At 41.0% G+C, this 22156-nt stretch overlaps 1 protein-coding gene across 1 annotated transcript in view; it reads left to right on the plus strand.

Moving 5' to 3' along the window:
• cerk (ceramide kinase) overlaps window positions 1-16317 on the plus strand; it is a 53688-nt gene extending 37371 nt beyond the window's left edge. Inside the window, exons 10-13 of the mRNA XM_026147524.2 lie at window positions 109-188; window positions 3940-4145; window positions 9571-9749; window positions 13023-16317. Of these exons, the coding sequence (XP_026003309.2) occupies window positions 109-188; window positions 3940-4145; window positions 9571-9749; window positions 13023-13137 (580 nt within the window). The 3' untranslated portion in view covers window positions 13138-16317. The remainder of the gene's footprint in view (window positions 1-108; window positions 189-3939; window positions 4146-9570; window positions 9750-13022) is intronic.
• The last annotated feature ends 5839 nt before the right edge of the window (window positions 16318-22156 follow it).

Consider the following 22156-nt stretch of genomic DNA (forward strand, 5'->3'; position numbering starts at 1 on the left):
TCAGATGGACCGAATGCATTCCTATCAAATGCATCATTTAGGCTTGTTAAAGTTTGGAATGTCAGCAGGGAGACTGATGTTTTAATCAAAGTGTCGCTGATATTTCAGGTGCAGCATCTGTCAGCACAACCGCTCATCAAAAGACACGCACAGCGACGTGTCGGAGGAGAAGGAAAAGCCAGGCAAAGGTACGGGTTCGGGTTTATTACTAGAAATGTACCGCCTTAATCACACAGGAAAAAGTGCATTTCTCATTTCTCTACCTCGTTATCTGCTTGTTTGTCTAGTTTGAAACCATTGCCAGGCTTCTGATACATGTGAAAATGAGTATTTTTACAGGCTGGAGTTTTAAGAATAGAGACAGGAGAAGAAGGGGGAAAAGAGGAGAGGAGACAATCCCACGCTGGCTGTCTTTTCCCTTGAAGTCGTACACATAAAACAGGGGAAGATTTGCATTTTTCTCTCTTTTTCTGCGAAAGATTAAGTACCTGAGGTGGACTGAGTGTAAATAACCGCATCATCTTCTCCCTCGCAACATTTCGCTCCTGGGTTTTCTGTTGGGTTGATTTTTTTTCTTCTCCTTTTTCTTCTTCCTCTTTCTCTCCCGCAGCACGGCAAAATTCTTGATGAGATTCTTGATGAGTTATTGATGAGAAAACGTAAAGTGATTTTTAGTGACAGTGCATAGCTCCCCTGTTATGCCCCCCCCGGAGCCGCCTTCTTTTTTTCTTTTTTTTTTTCCTTTTTAACCTATTGATTTACCGAATCTCCAGCAACCAGCCCTCGCGCCTACTTTGCGAGGTTACATGTTCCCAGTCGGACTCTTTCTGTCTGCACAGGACCGAGGACGACAGCCACCTCCTGCTCTCCCTCTGACCATTTGCACACGTACACACACACTTTATTACCCCCAACCCTCTCAAAACCGCGACACCGCAGCAGAAGCCCTCTGGAGCCAGATGAAATACTGACTCCTGTGTTAGTGTGTGTTAGTGTGTGTTAGTGTGTACTCTGAGCTGCAGATGATCTGTGCGTGTGTGTGTTCTCTAATTAGTGTCAGGATGTTAAATTCAGCAGTATCTTCTCTTGGCTATCTGGCACTCAGGGCTCCTCTGGAGTGTTTGTGTTTATATTTTTTTTAATTTTTCGCCTGTTTTAAATATAAAAGCAAGCGCAACCTGTTTGTGTATCTGTGCGGGCCGTGTGACCAGTTTCCACTAATCAGAACAAAATTTGGCTCTGCCAGCACTGACAGGGGCTTTTGCCTCACGCCACTGCTGCTGTTTGTTTTGTGCTTTTTTTTTTTTCTTCTTCCTGTCTTCTTCACTGGTGAGGGAAATCTCAGACAACTGCTAAATCAATGAGGCACGACACACTCCCTCACTGCAAATGAGCCAGCCTCTCCTGCAAAAGCAAACACTCATTTGGAAACATTCTCCAAACGCAGAGCCTACAGTCCACCGTTGGATGTCTTGTTGTTGTTCTTTAACTTTTACATCACTGCTTTCCAATTAGAATACTGTTGTTTTAAAGTAGCCTCGGTGGGCTTGTTATCATTGGTTCGCGTTATCACCTCTGTAAGTTTGCTTTTGCAACGTGTGTGTGTGTCTGTGTGTGTTGGGGGGGTGGGTAATGAATCGTTTTGCTTTCCGAGATCACATAATTTTCCCTCTGAGGTGCTCGCGGAGCAGTCAGATGCTAATTTGGATGTCTGTGATCACTTTTTTCCAGCTTGCTGCAGCGACTATCACCCTGGTGACAGACACCGGCGGTCCCGTGGGTGATAGCACTGTGTCTTTGATACGCCATCGCACAAGTAAACAGCCACTAATCTCGGAGGAACAGAGTGGTGATTTGTGAAGTGCAACCATCGCGTCTGTCATTCGCGGTATGGGAGGCCACGCGTGCCATTTAATCATAACGAGCAAACTCGCGGTTAACCCATCAGCCTTCCACCTTTGTACGACTTCCTCTTTCTTTTGTTGACCCTTACCTCGTCGTGCTTAATTGCGTTTCGTAGCGGAAGACTCGCAGCCTTGGTAGATTGGTGTCGGCGGGGAAGTTTCTATCTTGGCTCAGTCAGCGGGGTAGCTGCACTGAGAACGGCTGCCAAGACATCTGGATCTTAATGGACCCTCATCAGCATCACTATTGCTCTGTGACAAGCTTGGAGCTTAACCCCAGGACTCATAAAGACTTAGCAAAATGCAGAAAATATTTCAAACCCACATACCTGATGGTGCACTGATTATTCATTTCAGCTTGATAATGGACCCTTCTGGACAAGCTCAATGAGGGTTTTTTTTCCATCTCTTATCTCAGTTGTACAAGTACATAGCTTGAGGTTTTCAGAATTCTCCAAAACGAAATTAAATGTGGCGTTTTTTGCAAATGTGGCAGAGCTGCAGCCGAATTGCAGGTAAAGTTCCAGTGAACTTAAAATCTCTTCAGCTCAAGGTTTGCTTGTTTAAGAGTCTCAATGTCACATGGAGGAGTTTGAATATTGCAGAGACAGCAGAAGAAGTTAAGCAAAAGCACAAATGGACAAAAGCAAACTGATAACCTCACACTTTTAAAAGATTACCTTCGACCGCTTGAGGCGGGGTTGTGAAAAAAGTATTTTTTTTTTCTCATTCACCACCACTTGATTTTTTTAGTTTTTTGCTGCTAACTCACCATTTCCCTCCATCAACATGACACATTTAATTCCAAGTGGAGTGCACTTAAATAAAAGTGAGTGTGGTTATTTGGAGCATACAGCACCGGCAGCTTTGGAGCTCTGTAGTGTGGTTCAGCAGTGCAATGGATTACTACACATTTGGCAACCTCATATGGAATACTGGAAACCAAGTCAAGTTTTTAAAGGTTTTAAGGAGAAAGATGCTGACATCCAGCAATCAAAAGTTAGAAATGTGCAACTGAATGAAACTCGCTGAACTCACTGTTGACCTTGGTAGCAAAGATTCTTTTCAAACACAACAAATGCCAGCTTCCTAGTGTGTAAACCTATTTGATGTCCAGTTGCGCTTGTGTGGAAATGGAGCAGGTGTGTCAGGTGAGGAGCTGGAGAGGAGAAGTGGCCCATCTCCTGCACGCTCTACCAAAGTAATTCCAGGAGTAATTCTGGAAATTTGGACGAATTTATGCTTAGGTGTCCAAACTTCATTGGAGAAGACTGCCATGCGTAAAGTTCACGTAACTCTGAGTTAAAGGCAGTATATCTCTCTGCTGCATTGATATGAAACTGAACTCTTCTGCAAAGGTGTGTTTAAAGTGAAAAGTACTGTTTGGGTTGCGTGCCTCTTACGATCACAAAAGGGTAATTATGGTTGTTTTGCATTACAGGTAATGCAAATCAACAGTAATCGCACAATTTAATAGTGTTTACATGTAAGTTTACTTTGCAAGTGTCACAGAACAATTTGCAGCTTAAGCTGCTTTGTGCCCACAGTTTTGCAATCAGACTGCATGTAACACCTAACACACTTATATAAAGCACCATATTTGCTGACTTCCAAGTTGGCTTGCAAACTGCAACCATAAACTGTATAGGTGCACTTCGCAGACGCACATATCTTTTAGTCAGCGCTGAGCAACAGACTGCTGAAACAGTTTTATCTTCTGTTGACACACGTGACGGTCAAAGTGGCTACACCCAAACTAAATCCAAACAGGTGGGTCATTTAAAAAAAAAAATACACTGCCTTAAAGATGTTAAGAAGGGGAAAAGTGTATGTAAACGGGCTGCAAAGACGTTCTTTTTATAGCTAAAGTCGTGCACTTTAACATCAGTCTGTGTGGATTGACTCACCTTTGGAGCCAGCCTCAAGTGGCCATCAGAGGAACTGCAGCTTGAGGAGTAACATCTGTGTATGAATGACTTCACCTCATCTAGTCTGTTCTTACTTGTAAACCTAAATGTGTTGATGTTGGTTTCAGATGACAGCAGTGACTGGAATGAGATCCATGGAAAGTTTATTGCCATTAACGCAGCCAACATGAGCTGCGCTTGTCCTCGAAGTCCAAAAGGCCTGTCACCCTTCGCCCACCTCGCTGACGGCAATGCAGACCTGATCCTGGTGAGGAACTGCTCCCGCCTGGACTTCTTCAAACACCTTCTTCGACACACCAACAAAGACGATCAGGTGGGCGTACGCAGCTGCGCTGTGTGCAATCAAATCTCAATGCACTTGCTATTACCGAATAGGCATGCAGCAGTTAAGATGCTTTTCCCCTAATATGCCTAAACTGTCGATAAATGTAAAGCGCGGGGCATGCTGTGCGTAATCTTACTGAATGGAAAAGACTGCAATTCGGATCCAGCAGGGATAACAGAAGGAATCTTCAGATAACAGTGAAGCAGTCCTCTGTCAATCATCGTGTTAAACACTACGCACAGCATCGAGTTCAACATGATGACTTTCCAGTCTGTGCACAGATGGATTGAGTGTGTTGAGCCTGTAATCGAGTAAGCAGAAGGAAGAGTTTGCCCACTTGCTGTGCTAGCACCTCCCTTTGCTGACTCTGCTCAATTTCTCAACTCTGGTTCACTTTAGTTCAAATGCCTTAGCCCTTATGCCTTCCCACGTATCATAAATAACCTCCACCCTAGTCCAGAGAGGCACCGGTAATCGCTGCATCAGGGATACACTGTATGGGAGAGCAGGCTCATACCAGACTAATGCCCTCACAGGATAGCACAAGTATTACCAGGGGTAGTCTAGTGATTAGTAATAATTACCTCAGGAAGGACCACAGGAAGTTTATCCCATTCAGAGGGATCTCAAGTAATTTTATCTGCACCGGCTTCCTTGGTAAAAGTGTGAATTTCCAGTGTTTTTAGCCCAAGCCGGCATCGTGAGGCGATTTCTAAATGTCAGATTTTCCTTTTCAGTTGTGCCCTGATATTTAAATCACAAAGGTAAAATATTACCTGTGATGTGGTTTGATTCGATGATTTGATAGATTTCCAGTTTTAAAGTTGACATTATACAGCGGCACAGAAAGGCAAACATTTCGATGATGATAAAGTAAAGAAAATGGTATTCAGAGCAGAGCGCAGAGGCGGGTGCTGTTACAGTGAAATTATCAAGCAAAGGGAAAGATTTTGCTGCTCCGAGTGACACGAAGCGTGTCTCCAGTCCCAATTAAATATTTTAGCATCTAGATGACTCAGAGAAATGTGCATGCACGACATAAAATTACCAGCCTTCACTGGCAATGCTGCTGAATGTAGGAATTAAAATGACTTTGACTGCTGAGGATTTCCCCTGAATGCTATAATCCAAACGCTGAGAGTCAAAAGCAAGATATTAGCAATGGGACACAGTTTGGTTCTGTTTATCTATTACCTCCGATTTGTCTGGGTCTAATTAGCAAACGGTAGCGCGATGCTCGATTGTCCCAATTTCCCAAATGGAGAAGTCGCTCTTTGTTTCTGTTTTCAACAACAAACAATGTAACTAATGAATATTTATTTGTCAATCAGAAACTTTTCCAAACAATCAGCAACTATCAATTATAATCAAATACCACTATTACCAAGAGTACCACAGTGTCTTAATTTAAAAAAATAATTATCATTAAAAACATTGAATATATGGTACTAATAAGATGGCCATTATTATTCCATGAGCTGGGGAATTCAGTTTGAATGACTGTGCAACTAATGCCGCTCCGTTTTTATTCACGGATCATTCAATCACCTTTACAAAGTAAAGGTACAAAACAAACAGAATTTTCACTTCGTTTTAATTATTAATGAAATGATACATGATGTTTATTTAGCAGTTTTCAACATTTCCCTCCCTTTTAATGTTTGCAAATCAAGCAACTGGTTTGTTTTACATGATTACACAGAATGTTTTAAATTCTGTGTTTAATGATAACTCGAACTAAATTCGAGTGTGTTGCATACGGGCAACACACATTGAATGGAACATAAGGGAAATTTTAAAAACATAGAGACATTAATAACTGCTGTGTGTGTGTGATGGAGTTTGCACATTTTTTCTGGGGGGTTAGTTTGTTTGCCCGTCTGTTAAGGAGGTACGGGTACATACAGGTCCATATATATACACACACACATGCTACGATCATCGTAGTAAGTAGATGTTGACATAGAAGTATGTTTCAGAGAGCATGTTAGCCCTGGCTATTTGAGCTTGATAAGCTAGCATTGCTGTTTAAAGCTTGTTTTATATTACACACTCACTTGTCACAGCTGTGTAAGGAAAAGAAAAGGAAGTCTCGTTAACCACCGTCCAGGAATCGCAGATGTCTGAATGTGATAATGGCAACGAAAAATGATGACATGCTGCATCTCTAGGCTGTCTTTGCCGCTTTACTTGCGGCACAGAACAGGAGACGAGTATGAGTAGGGTGATCGGGACTTTGCGTCAGAGTTCAGCTAATATCAGCATCACTGTCCAGCCAAGCAGAGAGAAACAAGGAGTGAGAAGCCACTAAGCGTATTCATGGCCTTGTCAGAAAGCCTTTTAGGCAGACCATCCAGCATGAATGCAAAGCGGCTGCAGTCATAAAGCGGGTCTGATGTGAAATAAATGGCTTTCACTCCACTTTCAGGATGAGAGAGGGTCAGAAAGAGAGGGGAGGAAGGTACGGAAAGAAAGCAAGACAAAACAGAGAGGAGTTTAGAGAGAAAGTGGCACCCTGTGAAGTTTAAGAAAATAGGTTCAGCTCTGTCCGTGCGCTTTCTGCAACACTGACGGAGATGAAAGGGGATTTTTGACAAAATAATTTCTTTTCATCTTTCTTTTCTCTTTTCCTTCACTCCTCCAGCGTTCACACAGTTTTCATGCACTTGCATGTTATCTGACCCGCATCTCTCCCTTTTGCCTGTTTACATCTGTCACTGGAAAAAGAAGGAAAAAAGGCCCACATGTTGATATAAGGACGTTCCGTAAGAAGACAGTAGGAAAAATACAATGTTTACTCTACACACAAGGAGCCTGTAAACTAAATTTAAGTGTAATTTTTCAGGAAAATGGGATTCTCTGATCACTGGATGGGGCTGTGGCTCAGGTGGTAGAATAATAATAATGTATACTTTATTGATCCCTGTGGGGAAATTCCTCCCTGCATTTAACCCATTCACTCAGTGAAGCAGTGGGCAGCAATTGGGCGCCGGGGAGCAGTGTGTAGGGACGGCATCTTGCTCAGGGGTGCCTCAGGGTAGCCGTTCAGTGGATTTGAACCCCCGATCTTCCAATCATGGGGCCACCACTCTACCTACTGAGCTATCCCTGCCCTGAATGGGGCACCTACCAATCAGAATGTCAGTGGTTTGATCCCCAGCTCCTCCAGTATGCATGTTGAACTAGATGGTGAACTCCAAGTTTCTCCTGATGGATCCATCAGTTTGAGAAATCTTCAGGAAACAGAAGTTTTGGTTTGGGGCAGTGTAGACAGAGATCAACGAGGACCTTGACAAAGTCATGGGACCCGTCTGCGTTCCCACTACCACACTTGCCCAGGTTCCTGCAGTGATGGGCACCTGCTGGGCTTTGAAAGATCGCAGGGGTATTTTAGAAAAGTGAAACAGCATAAAGGGCCTTTCATGGGTTTTTATACAGAAACGAATCCTGTTTCTCATTCGCAGGTCGTAAGGTCAGTGTACAATCCACTGTTTTGTCTGCACTTGATTACTGTGATATTGTTTGTATGCATGCTTCTTATCCACCTGGAAGCCTCGATTCTGTGTGTCACGGTCCATCACGATTTATTACAGGCGATTCTTTTCTTACTCGCTGTGGCATCGTGTATGGAAAAGTGGGGGGGTCCTCTCTATCATGTTTATTTACAAGGCCCTGCTGCAAAGACTTCCTGCTTGCCTCTGCTCCTTAATCAAATTTAAAGACGGTGCTTAGAATATCGGGTCACAGGACACTTTAACTTGAGCTGTGCGTGTTATTCATGCCGAACTTGAAAAAACTGGATTTAAATACTTCGCTATAATTGAGGAAAACAAAGCAGTCTCTGGGATATTTCAACGTTGTTCTTGATTTGTGATCACTCATAAAGTGCAGTTTTGATATATAGCTGGAAAAAGAGATTGCAATATCAGTGAGACTGTTCAAATAAAGGATTTAATAATAACAACAATGATAATGTACAACACAACAGCGGCATTGTTTCCTGGGGTTTGTGTTGCATATGAATGGTTTGTACATTTGCACAGCAAATGGAAATGAAGAATGACAGGGAGCGTGTGTCTTATAGTACACATAAAGAAATGAGCAGGCGGGGGAAAAAATGACAGCACAACACAAATCTAACAGTCAGTGAAGTGCAAACAGCTTCCTGTATGACTGGGGAAATATGGTGCACAAAATGAGGTCATGCAGAGGTCAGAAGATGCACAAGAACCTGCAATGTGACTACACTGTCCAAAACATGAACTAGTTGTCGTTATTTTGAGCAAACTGAGATTAAAACGACGATCATACGCGTGATTGGCACATCCATAATATTATAACAGCACCTGAGCTGCAGTGAATGTGGGGGAAAGTGTGGATGCCCCACATATGCAAGGTCTCTACAACCTCTTTGAACGACCAGGCTAATGTGCCATAAGCATTTCTTTGTCTGTTTAGTGTTCTGTTAATGAATGTTGAATAAATTTTGATCACTGTAGACAGGAGTTATGAGGATTTTTTTTTTTTTATGATGTACTGTAACAGTGAGAACAGTGTTTAACAGTTGTTATGGTTACAGATGGTTGTGTAGTAAAACAGCTTAAGATTGTTCATGCCATTGTTTTTTAACTTCCAATAAAATGTCAGTAAATCATTATGGCTATAATGTTATCATGTGTTAGGAAAAACGGGACATGTGATAGTAGATGTGCTTGCTCTGTGAAACTTTAATAATAATAGTAATAATAGCAATACATATTATTTGAGGGTGCCTTTCAAAAACCTAAGGTCACCTTACAAAAGAACAAAATTAATAAAAGGAGCAACAGTCATAAAATACATAAAATAAGTTAAAATTGCAAAACAGAACTTGACAACAGATAAAATCAGCACTAAAGCGAATAAGCCAGTTTGAACAGATGTTTTGAGCTGTGACTTAAATGCAGGAAGAGAGTTTATATTTCTTATTGCTGGAGGAAGAGATTTCCAGAGCCAAGGAGCAGAGCGACTGAAGGCTCCGTTCCCCATAATCAAGGGTTAATCATTCATTTATTGTTGTTAGACAAGCATTTATACATTATATATTGAGCTGTAGTTCAAAATTTGGTGGAGACACTTATTATGAGGAAATTCTAATTAGAAATTCTTTTCTAAAATGCTGTTTTCCATCCTCACTGTTCAGTACGTCTTATTTCCTTGTGACTCTGAATGAAGAAACGTTGATTTAGTCGAGCACTAAAACAAAGATGAGCTCTTGTGTCGGCTCTCAAGCTGCTCACTTTGAAACCTTTACAGGTGATCCGGGAGCATAACATCTGCAGCATCTGTGAGAACATCTGTTCCTTTGTCTATCTTATCTGTCCGTCTTCTCCCCTTTCATCATTTCTCATGTGGGTCTGCCTTTCTCCCCCAGTTTGACCACCCTTTTGTAGAGGTCCACCGGGTGAGGAAGTTTCGCTTCGAGCCAGAGCGCCACATACTGGTTTCACTGGAAGACCTGAGCGAGCCTGCAACAAAGACTGGCTACAGCACTCCCCTCGGCAGCTGGAGCTGCGATGGGGAGATCCTGCCTGAGGTTGCCATTCAAGTCAGGTAAATGACAACAGAATCATGTGTGACTGCACAGACAATTGTGCGACGTACGCTACGAGGCATCATAAGAGATTCAACCAAGGTCTTACTTGTAGAAATACTGCATTTGGCTCAGGTGAGGAATGATGTCATCCAGGTCATGGTAGTCTTAATCTCAGACTCTCAGGGCAGCGTTATAGGTGGCACCTATAATGTTGACACCCCTTCCGAGACTCAAATGATTACAAGGTGGGTCATTAACTCTGAGGACCACCTCCAAGGGGAAAATCCCACTAGGGGTTAAATACCTGGGAATATCCGGACCAAAGAAACCTCTGTGGTAAGAGGTTAAACCCCAAAAGGAAGACTTTCAGTACAGTTACATGGTCTACTTAGATGCATATTTGCATACTCGTATAAGATCCTCTGGGTGATTTATAGAAACATTTGGTGACTGCAGTGAACATGTGAAATTGCCTGGAATACACTAAGGTGTTTAAAAAAAATGAAAAAAGAAAAGAAATCTCTCAAACTTGGGGAAACAAACACTGGAAAAACAATAAAATGCATTTTTATTTATAAGTTGTGATGAATGTTTTGCTCATATATTAGACATTTTAATGCTTTTAAACTCTACTTTGCCTGGTAAAGAGGAGCAAACCTCGATAACTTCTTTTTACCGTCTTATGAAGCTTGTCACTAAAAATGAACTCTGTGCGGCGGAGCGGTAAAGACGGGCCTGGATCACTCGGCATAGATGACGACTGGCAAATGGTTCTGAATTGAAGCACATAATATTGTAGGAACAGTATAATGGATGAAGTATTGAAATACGTGCGGGGCTCATACCTATTGCATCATCATGGCTGGATATTTGTGGTAAAGACTTTCCTTTTGGGTATTAAGCTGTAATCTTGGCTTAAATTGCCCCAAATGTTCCTGAGTATTATGTCTTAAAGCGTAAGTAGAAACAGATTATGTTCTGTATGCCTGACAACTCTGTATTCACAGTGCACTGAAGTAAAACTCAGATGTACAACTTTTAGCCGCTGCTTTGATCTAAACTGAAATCGTAGAAAAAAGCCTGTGGACTTGGGTGACCGTGACTTTGCCTTTTCGCCTTGGTCGTTTATGGCTTTGAAACACCTAAAGGTACTGGGTAGATGGCTGTGAAAAGCTGTTCAGACATGCATGTTCCTTGATCCCAATGACTTCTGTGAATCCTGGATTTTAGCCATTAAAGATCGAGACATTCAGATCAGCCTTAGATAACTGTTTTTAGTGAGAATTGTTAAACATTAGCATGGTTACATGCCAGAACAGGTCAGCAGACTGATGACCAGAGACCTAGAAGTGTCTAACAGTGCAAGCAAAGAATACCTTTGACTGGCATATTAGAGGGTGGGCAATATACAAAAGGTTTACCTAACTAACGAGATCCTCTAAATGTCCTCTAAAGAGCAGCTGCCGTTGACAAAGTGATGACTGCTTAAGTGGACTGAGTTTTAGGATGGTGAACATGGACCTTAGGTTCTAGTCACACAGGCATGGAGACCAGTTGGCAACCATCAGTCGGGAGAGTTTTCCTCAACTGTTTGCAAGTGGTTTCTGGAGTTAGCTGCAGTCACTTTAGTTAACATGGAAGATACCAAACTACTCGACAAGTAGAAAACTGGTTGGGGAATGCACATTTTTTCCTAGTTAGCGGAGATTGCCAGGGACTTACCAACTGGGCTCCAGGCTTAAGTCAGCGGCCCCCAACCTTTTTTGCGCCACAATATTTTCACGAGCTGGCCTTTAAGGAGTTGCGGATAAATACAACAAAATAAAACCAGTACCGGTACCAAAACAAAGAAAATGTATTCCTAGCACAAGGGAAAAGACCCAGGGAAACTGAGTTAACGATAAAAACGATCAAAAATAACGAAAAAACCCTGAAAACCATCAATTTCACACCTGAGCCTCAACTCTCGTGACCCGGTACCAAACGACTCGCGGACCAGTATCGGTCCATGGCCCGCTGGCCTAAGTGACCGAAGACTTATTAGGCTGATAACATGTTCGCATGGCAATGCTAGCTTGGCTACAAGCTATCCAAACTTTTAATATCTGTCAGTGACCCATCTAGGGTTAGAGGTACAGGCAAAAGGAAGGGTTTTTAGCAAAGAAACTATAATGCCCAAATCTACAGTTTTACTATTTTGGCTAAATAATTCTAGTGGTCTGCTAGATGCTAAGGAGTTATATGAGAAAACTTGAATTTGGAAAGAAAAAGCAGGAAAAAACATGTAGAGGATTTAAAGATCTAACAACGACAATACTCTGTGTGTAGCTAAATTGTCAATATAAAAGAAGGGCTGGTGATAAAGATGTCCTCCTGTGTGGCGAGACAGAAGCGAGAGCAGCAGTGCCATTAGCACCACTAGTGTCCAATAGTTTCTGGTCAGGAGAGTCTTTCACTGTTCCCCGCTGTACAATCTTGGCAACTCAATGGAATTAGCCCCCCTCATTATTCTGGCCCTGTCCACACTTCAGCTTTCCCCGCTATCAGATCTCTATACAGCCGGCGTGGCACTGCTTGACGCATCATTTATTTCATGCTCCATTGTACTTTGCCAATGATGCATGGCGCTGTAATGTTGCTAATTTAACGGCCCTCCCCATGTTAAAAGGCTACTCCCCTTTAATTAAAGCAGAAGTCCGTCCTTTTATTGCCTCTTCCTCGCCACTAATCGTTCTTGGAGTGAGCCAGCCAGAGTGCTGCTTGGATAATAAATGGTAATAGCCCGGGTGCGACGGAAGGAAAGTTGGAGGGGGAAAAAAAGAGTGCGATGTAGGAAGTACATCTTTAGCGAAAGTTAAACTGAAGGCACAACTGTGATAAAGACAAATACTTACAAACAAGCTAAGGTACCTTTTTATGTAATTACAACCTGAAGATGCCTCTGCTTGATTTTGTGTTTTCATTTCATGTATAAATAGAATCTAGAGATAAAGCATTATATTAACTGCTGCTTACGCCCCCAAGAAAACAGCAGGTGTTCTGACGTAAATATAGGTATCATTTAGGAGAAAAAGGCACAGGTAGTAATTAAGACTGTACAACACACTGGCCATTTTACAGCTTTTTTTCTGTGCATATACTCCATCTGTCATAGGCGGCACTTTAAAGGTTTCCGTTGCTTCTGCGGCCACATGGGCAGTAAAGTCTCACAGAAAAGAACATAGTCATTAAGTTGATGGTTTGTTATTCAGGCTAAATGGTGCATTTTGTGTGTGTCTTTATTTCTGCAGTGTCCAGTGCCAGTTGATCAGGCTGTTTGCCCGTGGTATTGAGGAACAGCAGCAGCAGCAGTGTGTGTCGGACGACCCGTGTACCCTCAGTGCCTTGGAGCCAACCACAGACTAGTCAGTGGATTGAGAGCTGAAGAGGACATTTAACTGTTCAAAAACAACTTAGTTGAACTTGGCACAGTTTCCTGGAAAAACACATTCGTCATATCAGTTTAAATCCTAAATGCTGATGTCTCCTTGCCTCCTATCCATGCAAAAAAAAAGGGGGGAATGAAATTTAACCCTGGAGAACCCATGGGGTCAAATTTGACCCCATGGTTTCCCTAGAAAACCAATGGGGTCGGCTCTGACCCCATTGGTTATTTGAAAAATGCAAAGCTAAAAAGCACTTCAGCATCCCATTATGAGGATGGAACATTTAAATCCAAGGAAAAGTTTCATCACAAGTCAACTAGTCATTTCCCCTTTGACATTTGGGGCTTTTCAGGTACAAAATTGCCTCATAGAGCTTGAAGTAAGCAGAGATATAATGTGCCTACTGCTGCCACATTGAAACCCAAAATGTCAGGTTTTGTATTTGTACTTTTTGGGAAATTAAGATGTCTAAGCTCAAAGGATCTGAAGCAGGGGAGTCCACACAGACACACGCACAAACAGATGAAACTGGACTTAACTATCCCAGAAGGTCTTTACCCTGCCATGAAGGAGAATATAAATGGGATTTCTCCCTACACAGCATGGACAGAGAGCCAAGGAGATGCAGCTCTGTAAGAAGGATGAAGAATAATCCCTGTGAAGTACATTGATAAACTGAAAAGAGTAGAGAAAAAAGTAGCAAGGCTAAAAGGAAAAAACAAATCTCTCCTTTTAGGGGGAAAAGGGGGAAAAAATCATTTCATCTGTGACCCAGGTGGAAGCAGATATGAGCCAGGGGCACTAATGAAAAGGACTGAGTACCCTGCTAATACACTAACAGGACCCCGGTGACTGCTGGGTGATAAGGCAAAGTGGTTGCTAAGTGATTTGGTGTGTCTGAGCACCGCTGCGCTGCACCTGTGGCTCTGAGTTCTGCTCGTCTCTGGCTAAACTACCAACAGTTTAATCATCACCTGGGATTAGCTAAAATTATCCATTGTTAACATCATTAGAGATAATGTATTGCTTTGCTTTGAAATTGCTCTTATTCAGCTTTTTCCTTTTTTTTTCTTTTTTTTTCTTTTTGTTTGAGGTCAAGCTGGTCTTGATATCACAGGAGAACGGTCGCCAGCAAATAAGAAGAAGCTTTTATTTTTACAGTGATTATATAAAACTGTGTGTATGGTAATAATACATGAGGGTCCATGTATATGTGATTAAAGTAAAAGTGGGTTTTCTGCAGGTCCTTCGGGATTCGTGCGTGCGTGTGTGAAGATGCCAGTGATGATGATAATTTGGATTTTATTACTTAGGGGCTCATAGCTGCCATTTTTCAGATGGTGTCTCACCATAGTTGAGATGCTTCAGATTTGTTGTTACTGAGGTTTTTGCAGACACATGATCACTAACAGTGGGATGTTTGTTTGTCCCCCATTTTGGATGTGTGACATTTATGGTTACAACATAGGGTCAAACGAATAAAGCCTTAGTCACACAGACCAGGAGATCAGTTAGTGACACCCTGGAAACCACCAGTCACTAGGGAAGATATCCCTGACCAGCTGGACAAAACCTCCTTAGCAGTGCTTTGATAGGTAGAAGATATCGTTCACCGGTAATTTGCATGGAATATGCAAGTTTGCCAACTACTCTCCAAGCGGTAGTAAGGCCGTTAAAAGTATGATACGAACCGAAATTGAAGCTGTTGACCTTGTAAAGAAAATCTGCACTTAATTAAATGTGTTTGCTGTAGCACTGAGGCACTTTTACTATGAAGGCAAATATTTTGTTTCTGGTTTGCTTTGCACTTTTGCGAGTTTTGTCGCTTGGCTAGCAGTGAGTTAATATTTATTTTAAAAAAAAAAGCTGGCATCATGAAAAGTACAGGCTTGCAACCAAAGAAAATCACTGCTAAAAAGCTCTTGGTTGCCCTCTTTGCAACCAGTTACAAACTATAGCAACTATACGCTAAACTTTTTACTCAGAGATTGGTGGCTGTATCATGTCCACTATGGTAGACCACAGAGAAATATGTGCAGGATGTCTTGTGAGAAATTTTTATAGATGACCAAACGCACAAATGTAACTAATGCAATAATTGGTACCTTTTTTCTGTCAGACATCTTAAAACACATGAACATTTTAGCTTTTAAAAAGCTTTATTTAACGTTATTTTTCATTAATGAGCATTAATTTTGTGTATGTAATGTTCATACAGTATAATTTCAGAAAGATAATATAAAACAAAATTAAATCCCTTTTTAATTTTGTGATGGGAATCTAAAAAGGTAACAAGCCATGGAAGTTAAATCCAAGTTAAACTTTTTAAACCTTTATTTACATTTTTCCACCAATGCTTTTCCTGGTGTTTGGTCCAATTTCTGTGTGCTTACAATTGCATTTTGATTAACTGTCATATCCAGAGTCAAAGGTTAACGCTCGCTATCTTTTCAGATTATCAATCTGATGCTAAATGAATTAGTTCGCCATCTTAGCTGCTGTTGTCACGTAGAAACTTAAGCACTCTTTATGCAAAGAGAGAGTCAAGCGCAAGACTTTGAAACAGAGCAAAATCTTGTAAAACCATAAATGATGCTACTTTCCAACAGTTATAAAGTAGTTGATGTGAGAACAAGCGCCCTTTCATGTTGGCTCTATGCAGCTGGCTGCTCAAGTGCTCACAACTAAAAACAAAGAGATGGTAACATCACACATTACTGGTTACTTGTTGGTTAAACTATTAAATGTAGTTTAAAAAAAAAAAGAAGGTTTTTGCAACTTTGTCTGGGAATTTTATTGGGATAAAACCACCACTGTGCACTTACTGGGATATGTGCTATTGTATGTTATCACATTAGGGCTTCTTTCTATTGCCTTGCTTAGCTGCCTTCTTTTCATGGGTCCAGTTAGATGACGGCTGTTTAATCAGACTATTGCACTGTGTGCATTACTGTCTGCAGGCAATGAAACTGTTTTTTTTAGTGGAACCCACTAGTGTATGATAAAGATGTAAACTAAATCAAAATATAAAGTTAATTTAATTTTGACTCTTCATACTTTAGTACACACTGTACACAAAACAAGCTGTGATGTAACTAGATATGTTTTATATAACGAAGAACTGCAATAAAGTTGTTTTGAAATCAGATTTTTGAACTCATGGTGCGTCTGATGCCAGTGTTGTTTTATTCCTTTCTTTTTCTACTTCTTAAAGACACACTCTCTCCCACGCATGCACACAAAGGTCAGCGGTCTCCTGATCTGGCTTTCTTACTCTCACTCTTTACCTGTCTCCCTGTATGAGTGGGATTTAATAGGGTGCTGTGATGTGAGTGAGATGTTTCATTAAAGAACATCAGACATCAAAGGTCTCTGCTGATGGAGTGGTATTTCAAGCTGTGCTCATTCTGCCCACAGACTGGATCCTGTTTCTTTTTTGACACAGAGATAGGCAAGTATGGAAATCTAAATTTGGAAAGTAATGTCAGTTAAAATTTCTCACCCTGGGTATGAGTGCAAGTCCACAAATCAAACTTGTCTCAGGTAAAACAGGTTGTAGCAATAGCATGTAATGGATTTATCCGTATTGGGCCCTAGTTTGCTGCTTTTTAAAACTATTCAGGCCGTGCACCGGCTGAATGTGCTACACCAAAGGTCGAAGGTGCTTGTGCCAATCAGCAGTTATTTCAATGGTGTGAAACAGCACAAAGTAAAGTAGATATTATATGGAATCTGGAGGGATATACAGTTTACTACTGTGCTTGCAAAGTACTCACAACAGTTAGATAAAGAAGCTATATTGGTGTGGCAGTGGCTGAGATATGAGATGTGACCTTTAGTTCCCTATATCTGTCAAGCTTTAAAGGCACCACTTCCCATGATACAAATTGTTATTGTCTTTGGTGAAACCCTCCATGACGAGTAAACAATGCTTTCAAATTCCATCATTGATTTTATAATGCCGACTCCAAACCCATTGACATTATCAGGGTTTTCTTCTTGTCGACCTAAAACTCACACCAGGGCACAAAAAACAACTTTTGGCTAAAGTTTTAAAGTTAAATTAAAAAAGTTAAAAGTAAACACATCTTAATGGGATAAAGCCCCTTTTAAATTAAAGCTCTAATAATCAATTAACCCCTTCTAATTTGGTGATTACCAAAATGGAGCAACATGGTAACTACTACTGTGCAAAAGTTTCAAGCCACCCCTCATTTCTTTATACTTTACTTTGGAAAATGGGAAATAGGTGCAGCGATTTATAGGAACATGCAAAACACTATTTAAATGTAAAAAGAGTTTTTGCAATTCTAATAAGTCTGAAAGTCAATAATTGGTAAAATGAACTTTATTCTTCAACACAGATAGCCTTAGCTGTCTTAGGCAATCTTGTCATGTCTCTAAATAGTCTTCAGGAATAGTTCTCTGGGCTTCTTGAAGGACATTCAAAGCTTCTTGTTTGGTTGTGCCCTGCCTTTTCATCTACCACACACCTTCAACCGGGACCATTTCTGATGAGGCTTCAGTGAACAGCAGATTAATTAAGTGAAGGTCCAGATGCATCTCGCATGTCCTTTGCTGCATTTTTCCCTTCTTCTTATGGCTTCTTATGACTTGCAGATACTGTTCATCTGCTCTAGATATTATTTTTGGGGGCCTAACACTTGTCACTTTTTTCCTCTGCTTGTCCAGTTTCCTCAAATTTTTTAAGACCACACTGCACCTGACACTGAAAAGACCCTGGCAAATGGCTAATAGGAATCACATCGTTGGTGCACAGTAACCATTTTATGCTTGTCAACATGATTTGGCATTTTTCATAGATTCAAGCAAAGACAGTCAAACAAATGTGTTTTTGCGACAGGCTGCTAGTAATAACATCGCCTAAAGATACAATTTAAAACTGGTTCTTTGCAAAGTGTAGACGCAGCACTGGTTCATTCCTTGAGTTAGCTCCGTTTTTAATCCCTGAACAAGTGGCTTAGCAAAAATATTCCTCTGAAAATGGTCAGCTACAAGGACTGGATCACAAATGTGTGCAAAAAGTAGCCAATGTCCAAAGAAAACTTTCAGGAAGCCTGGAGAAATATTGCTGAAGACTACTTTAAAACATGACTAGAAAGTCTTGTAAGGAAGCAAAATCTAAGGAAATTAAGGATTTATTTTTTTCTTACTGTCAGTAGGTGCCATTTCTGACAGTATCTCTTCTGAAACTGCACTCAAAATGACATAAAACAAACTGTCTAACTGAGAGGAAATTCATTTGTCTGTGTTCAAGTGTTCAAAAATATTAGCTTATTAACTTTTTTTTTTAACAATAAAAAAGTTACAAGTATGGTCCCTGAAGTTTTCACACTGTTATTCAAGTCCATGTAAATTTCCAGGGTTTGTGTGCAGGATTACATCCAAAACCTTGCTGATTTGTCACCAGGGAGCAGAAAGCCAGAGTGTAAAAGACTGCAGTGTGGTGTACTGCGGTGCAGTCTTGGCGGTACACCTTCCACATGGGAAAACTAAAAGGTCACCAGTGTTACTTGTTTCTTTCATCCATGAAATTTTAAAAGTTATCTCCTGCTAACACCTCTGCCAAAATGTTACTTTGCCAAGCTGCTCGTCTAAGCAGGTATTGTGGAATGTGACTATCTGACAGGCTGGCTTCAAAATGATTGTACATTACTCTAATACAAGAGCTAGCATGGCACTGAGACGAGACGGATTTTCCAGCCTGTCTTTTCCGCAGCGACAACCAAATTGTTTTCCCTCCTCCCGTCTTTCTTCCCTCATTTTCTTGCTTTGCTACTTCCTTATTGATTTATTCTCTATCTGCTTGTCCGCAGCCCACCGTGAGCCACTCTCTCATTCCCGCATCCCACCTGAGACGCAAGGTGAGACAAAACAGCCGCATAAACACCCTCTCTGCCACACAACAAATGCACACGCACATAAAAAGGCAGTCGGCTCTCCTCAATTTTCAGCAGTGTCCTTACCCAAAGTGGCCCCCTAAAACACCTCCCCCAGTGCTCTCATTCACACTCTGTGCCTCTCTCACCTTCACACACACGTCCACGCCCACCCTTGCATCAACAAGTCTCACCTTTTCTCCCTCCACATAAAGATTCACACTTATAGTGGGACAAAAGGGAACAGGAAAGCACATGCTTACGTCTTTTCTTTCATCCCCTGCCTCGGGACACCTAAAAAGGATGCTTTGGGCCTACATCAAGACTATTCCCTTTAATCGAGCCCTTTTCAACCTATTTGTCCAAGTATGACAGAATTCTGCATCTTAAAACATATAAACACTTTTTTTGCAACCTTTGTTTTTGTTTCTTATGCACACAACAGGAACATCCAGTGTGCCAATGCAAACTGTTATGTGATCAAGGGAAGCAGAAAAGGTGATGCGGTGGCAGGCAGTGCGACCTCCACTAAAGGTTCTATCACAGTAATAAATACAGCATCAAAATCTTGATTAAAAAAAATCTTCTCACAGCAGGTCGTCTAACAAGAGACAAACAAAAGCGGAAATATTTGCTTGTGTGATAGCCTGAGGAGAATTAGGTGGGTGGTATGAAAGCGGCGTGAGTGAGAAAAAGAGTTAGAAGGACAGACGGAGCAGATACTGCAGGGGCGGTGGTCCAAAACAGCAGCAGCACCGTTCCCCACTTCTCTCTATATTGATTGGAATGAGCTCCCTGTGAGAGATCTAGATCAATGAGGCCATAACAGTCCATCTTCTCAGTCAGGAGCCACTACCGGCCTCTTATCTCTCACTCTCTGACCCACACACAAACATGCACACCGACACACAACCAGGCCTTTCCTTACACATTTCATCTCACCGATGCAGTCACCCACGTTAGAGGGTATACCTTTAAGCTGAAGACTACATTTTATTTCATTATTTAAAACAAATCTGTTTAGGTGATAAAGGACAATTTGACAATTCCAATCCAATTTGACCTTTTTTACTCTACAAAAAAGGTAGGGAAGTAACATTTCATATTCAATACTTACCAATGCTTTATGGGTCATTTAAGTCAGCGGTCCCCAACCCCCGGGCCACGAACTGGTACCGGTCCGTGAGCTGTTTGGTACTGGGCCATAAGAGTTGAGGCTTGGGTGTGAAATTTATGGTTTTCAGGGTTTTTATTGTTACTTTTTTATCGTTAACTTGGTTTCCCTGGGTCTTTTCCCGTGTGTTATTAATAATTCTTCTTTTTTTGAGTACTGGTACTGGTTTTATTTTGTTGTATTTATCCACGACACCTTAAAGGCCGGTCTGTGAAAATATTGTCTGACATAAACCGGTCCGTGGCGCAAAAATGCCATTGGCATTAATCCACCTCCATCCTAACACTTCAGTTCATCAGGAATTAAATGCAGGTGAAGCAGATTACATAAGTGAGTGGTTATTACACAAACGTAACATCTGAAAAAAAAGAACATAGTGAGTAATGGAGTGGAAAACTTCCCGCTGATTAAACAGCTGTGACGAGCAGCATACCATGATGGCTGGACTCATTCTTTGTTTTTCTTTTTTAGATCACTAATTTCTCGTGACTCTTTTGTATCTGCAATTTTAGCAGCGACAAGAAAAAGCTCAAAAAGTTCAGCTTATCTTTTATTAGCTATGCAGCAAGCCATTCGTCCTCATTATGTAAATTCTGAGTAAAAGCCAACGCTCAAAGTGAGAGGTCCTTGAATCAGCATTATTACAGCAATTAACAAGGCCACACACCAAGCATCTTTTTAATCCTGCAAATTGTAATAATCCTCTCAAAGCAATGCTGTGATATGTAATTTACTCCACAATGCATTCCTTCTTTTGAGGAGAGGAAAAACTTTTTTTGAGGTTTTTTTTTTTTAAGTGAGTTGAGTTTTCATTTGAACATGATGACAGTTTCCAGTATTTTGTAGTAACTACAGCATTTACACAGATGGAAATGATTCTGTTTCTTATTTAGGCTTTATCACAATCCTTGCTTTGTCTCTTGTCAGGCTATAATCATAAAAAAAATCGATCATATTAAACATAACATGTCAAAAAAAGAAAAAAAAAACTGCCTCTACTACTTAACTGATAGAGAAAATTAAGCAATTGAAAACTAATGACACCCATTTCAACTGTCATTAAATAGCTGTTATCATGTTGTTATTACTCCCATAAATATCACCAGTACGCAGCTTCCTGTCTCATAAACATGTCAGTGTGGCAAAATATGATGAAAGGAAGACAAACCAACAAGAAAGCTGCTCCTGAGTCTGACTCTATTGCTGCTGTCAGTATGTGACCTAACCACAGCTAATTGTTTTATAATGGAAAACATTGTCTGGGAACAGAAAAAATATTTTAAAAACTGGTAATTGCTCAAAAAGGTTAATTACGGTATTAGAAAAATAATCAGCGACAAAGTCTAATTGAAATAAACATGAAAGCAAAACATCTCATTCTAACACAGAGTTTCCTGTTAGTGCCAATTGGTTGATTCTTCCTGCCATACACAGCAGCAGTCCCCAACACACCAGCCACAGACTGATACTGGTCCATGAGTCATTTGGTACTGGGCCGCGAGAGTTGAGGCTCGGGTGTGAAATTTATGGGTTTTAGGGTTTTTTAAACCTCAATTTTTAAAAAAAAAAAATCGTTTTCCTTGGGTCTTTTCACGTGTGTTATTAATAAATCTTCTTTTTTTTGGTACCGCTACTGGTTTTATTTTGTTGTATTTATCCGCAACACCTCAAAGGCTGGTCTGTGAAAATATTGTTGGACATAAACCGGCCCGTGGTGCAAAAAAGGTTGGGGACCACTGACATGCAGTACATTTAGCTTCGGTCCTGCTGAATAGTAGTTTGGTCATTTTCACACAATAACTGATGTTATACATGATCAACATACAGAACTACATTTCTGGTAATAAAGGGTAAATTACTTTAAAACGTTTCTAGGAGGCCCAGCCAGAACAAAGGTCCACGTGAGGCTGGCTCTAAAAGCAAGC

The sequence above is a fragment of the Astatotilapia calliptera genome, chromosome 17 (genome assembly GCF_964374335.1).
Source record: "Astatotilapia calliptera chromosome 17, fAstCal68.1, whole genome shotgun sequence".
In the NCBI taxonomy this organism is placed as follows: domain Eukaryota; kingdom Metazoa; phylum Chordata; class Actinopteri; order Cichliformes; family Cichlidae; genus Astatotilapia; species Astatotilapia calliptera.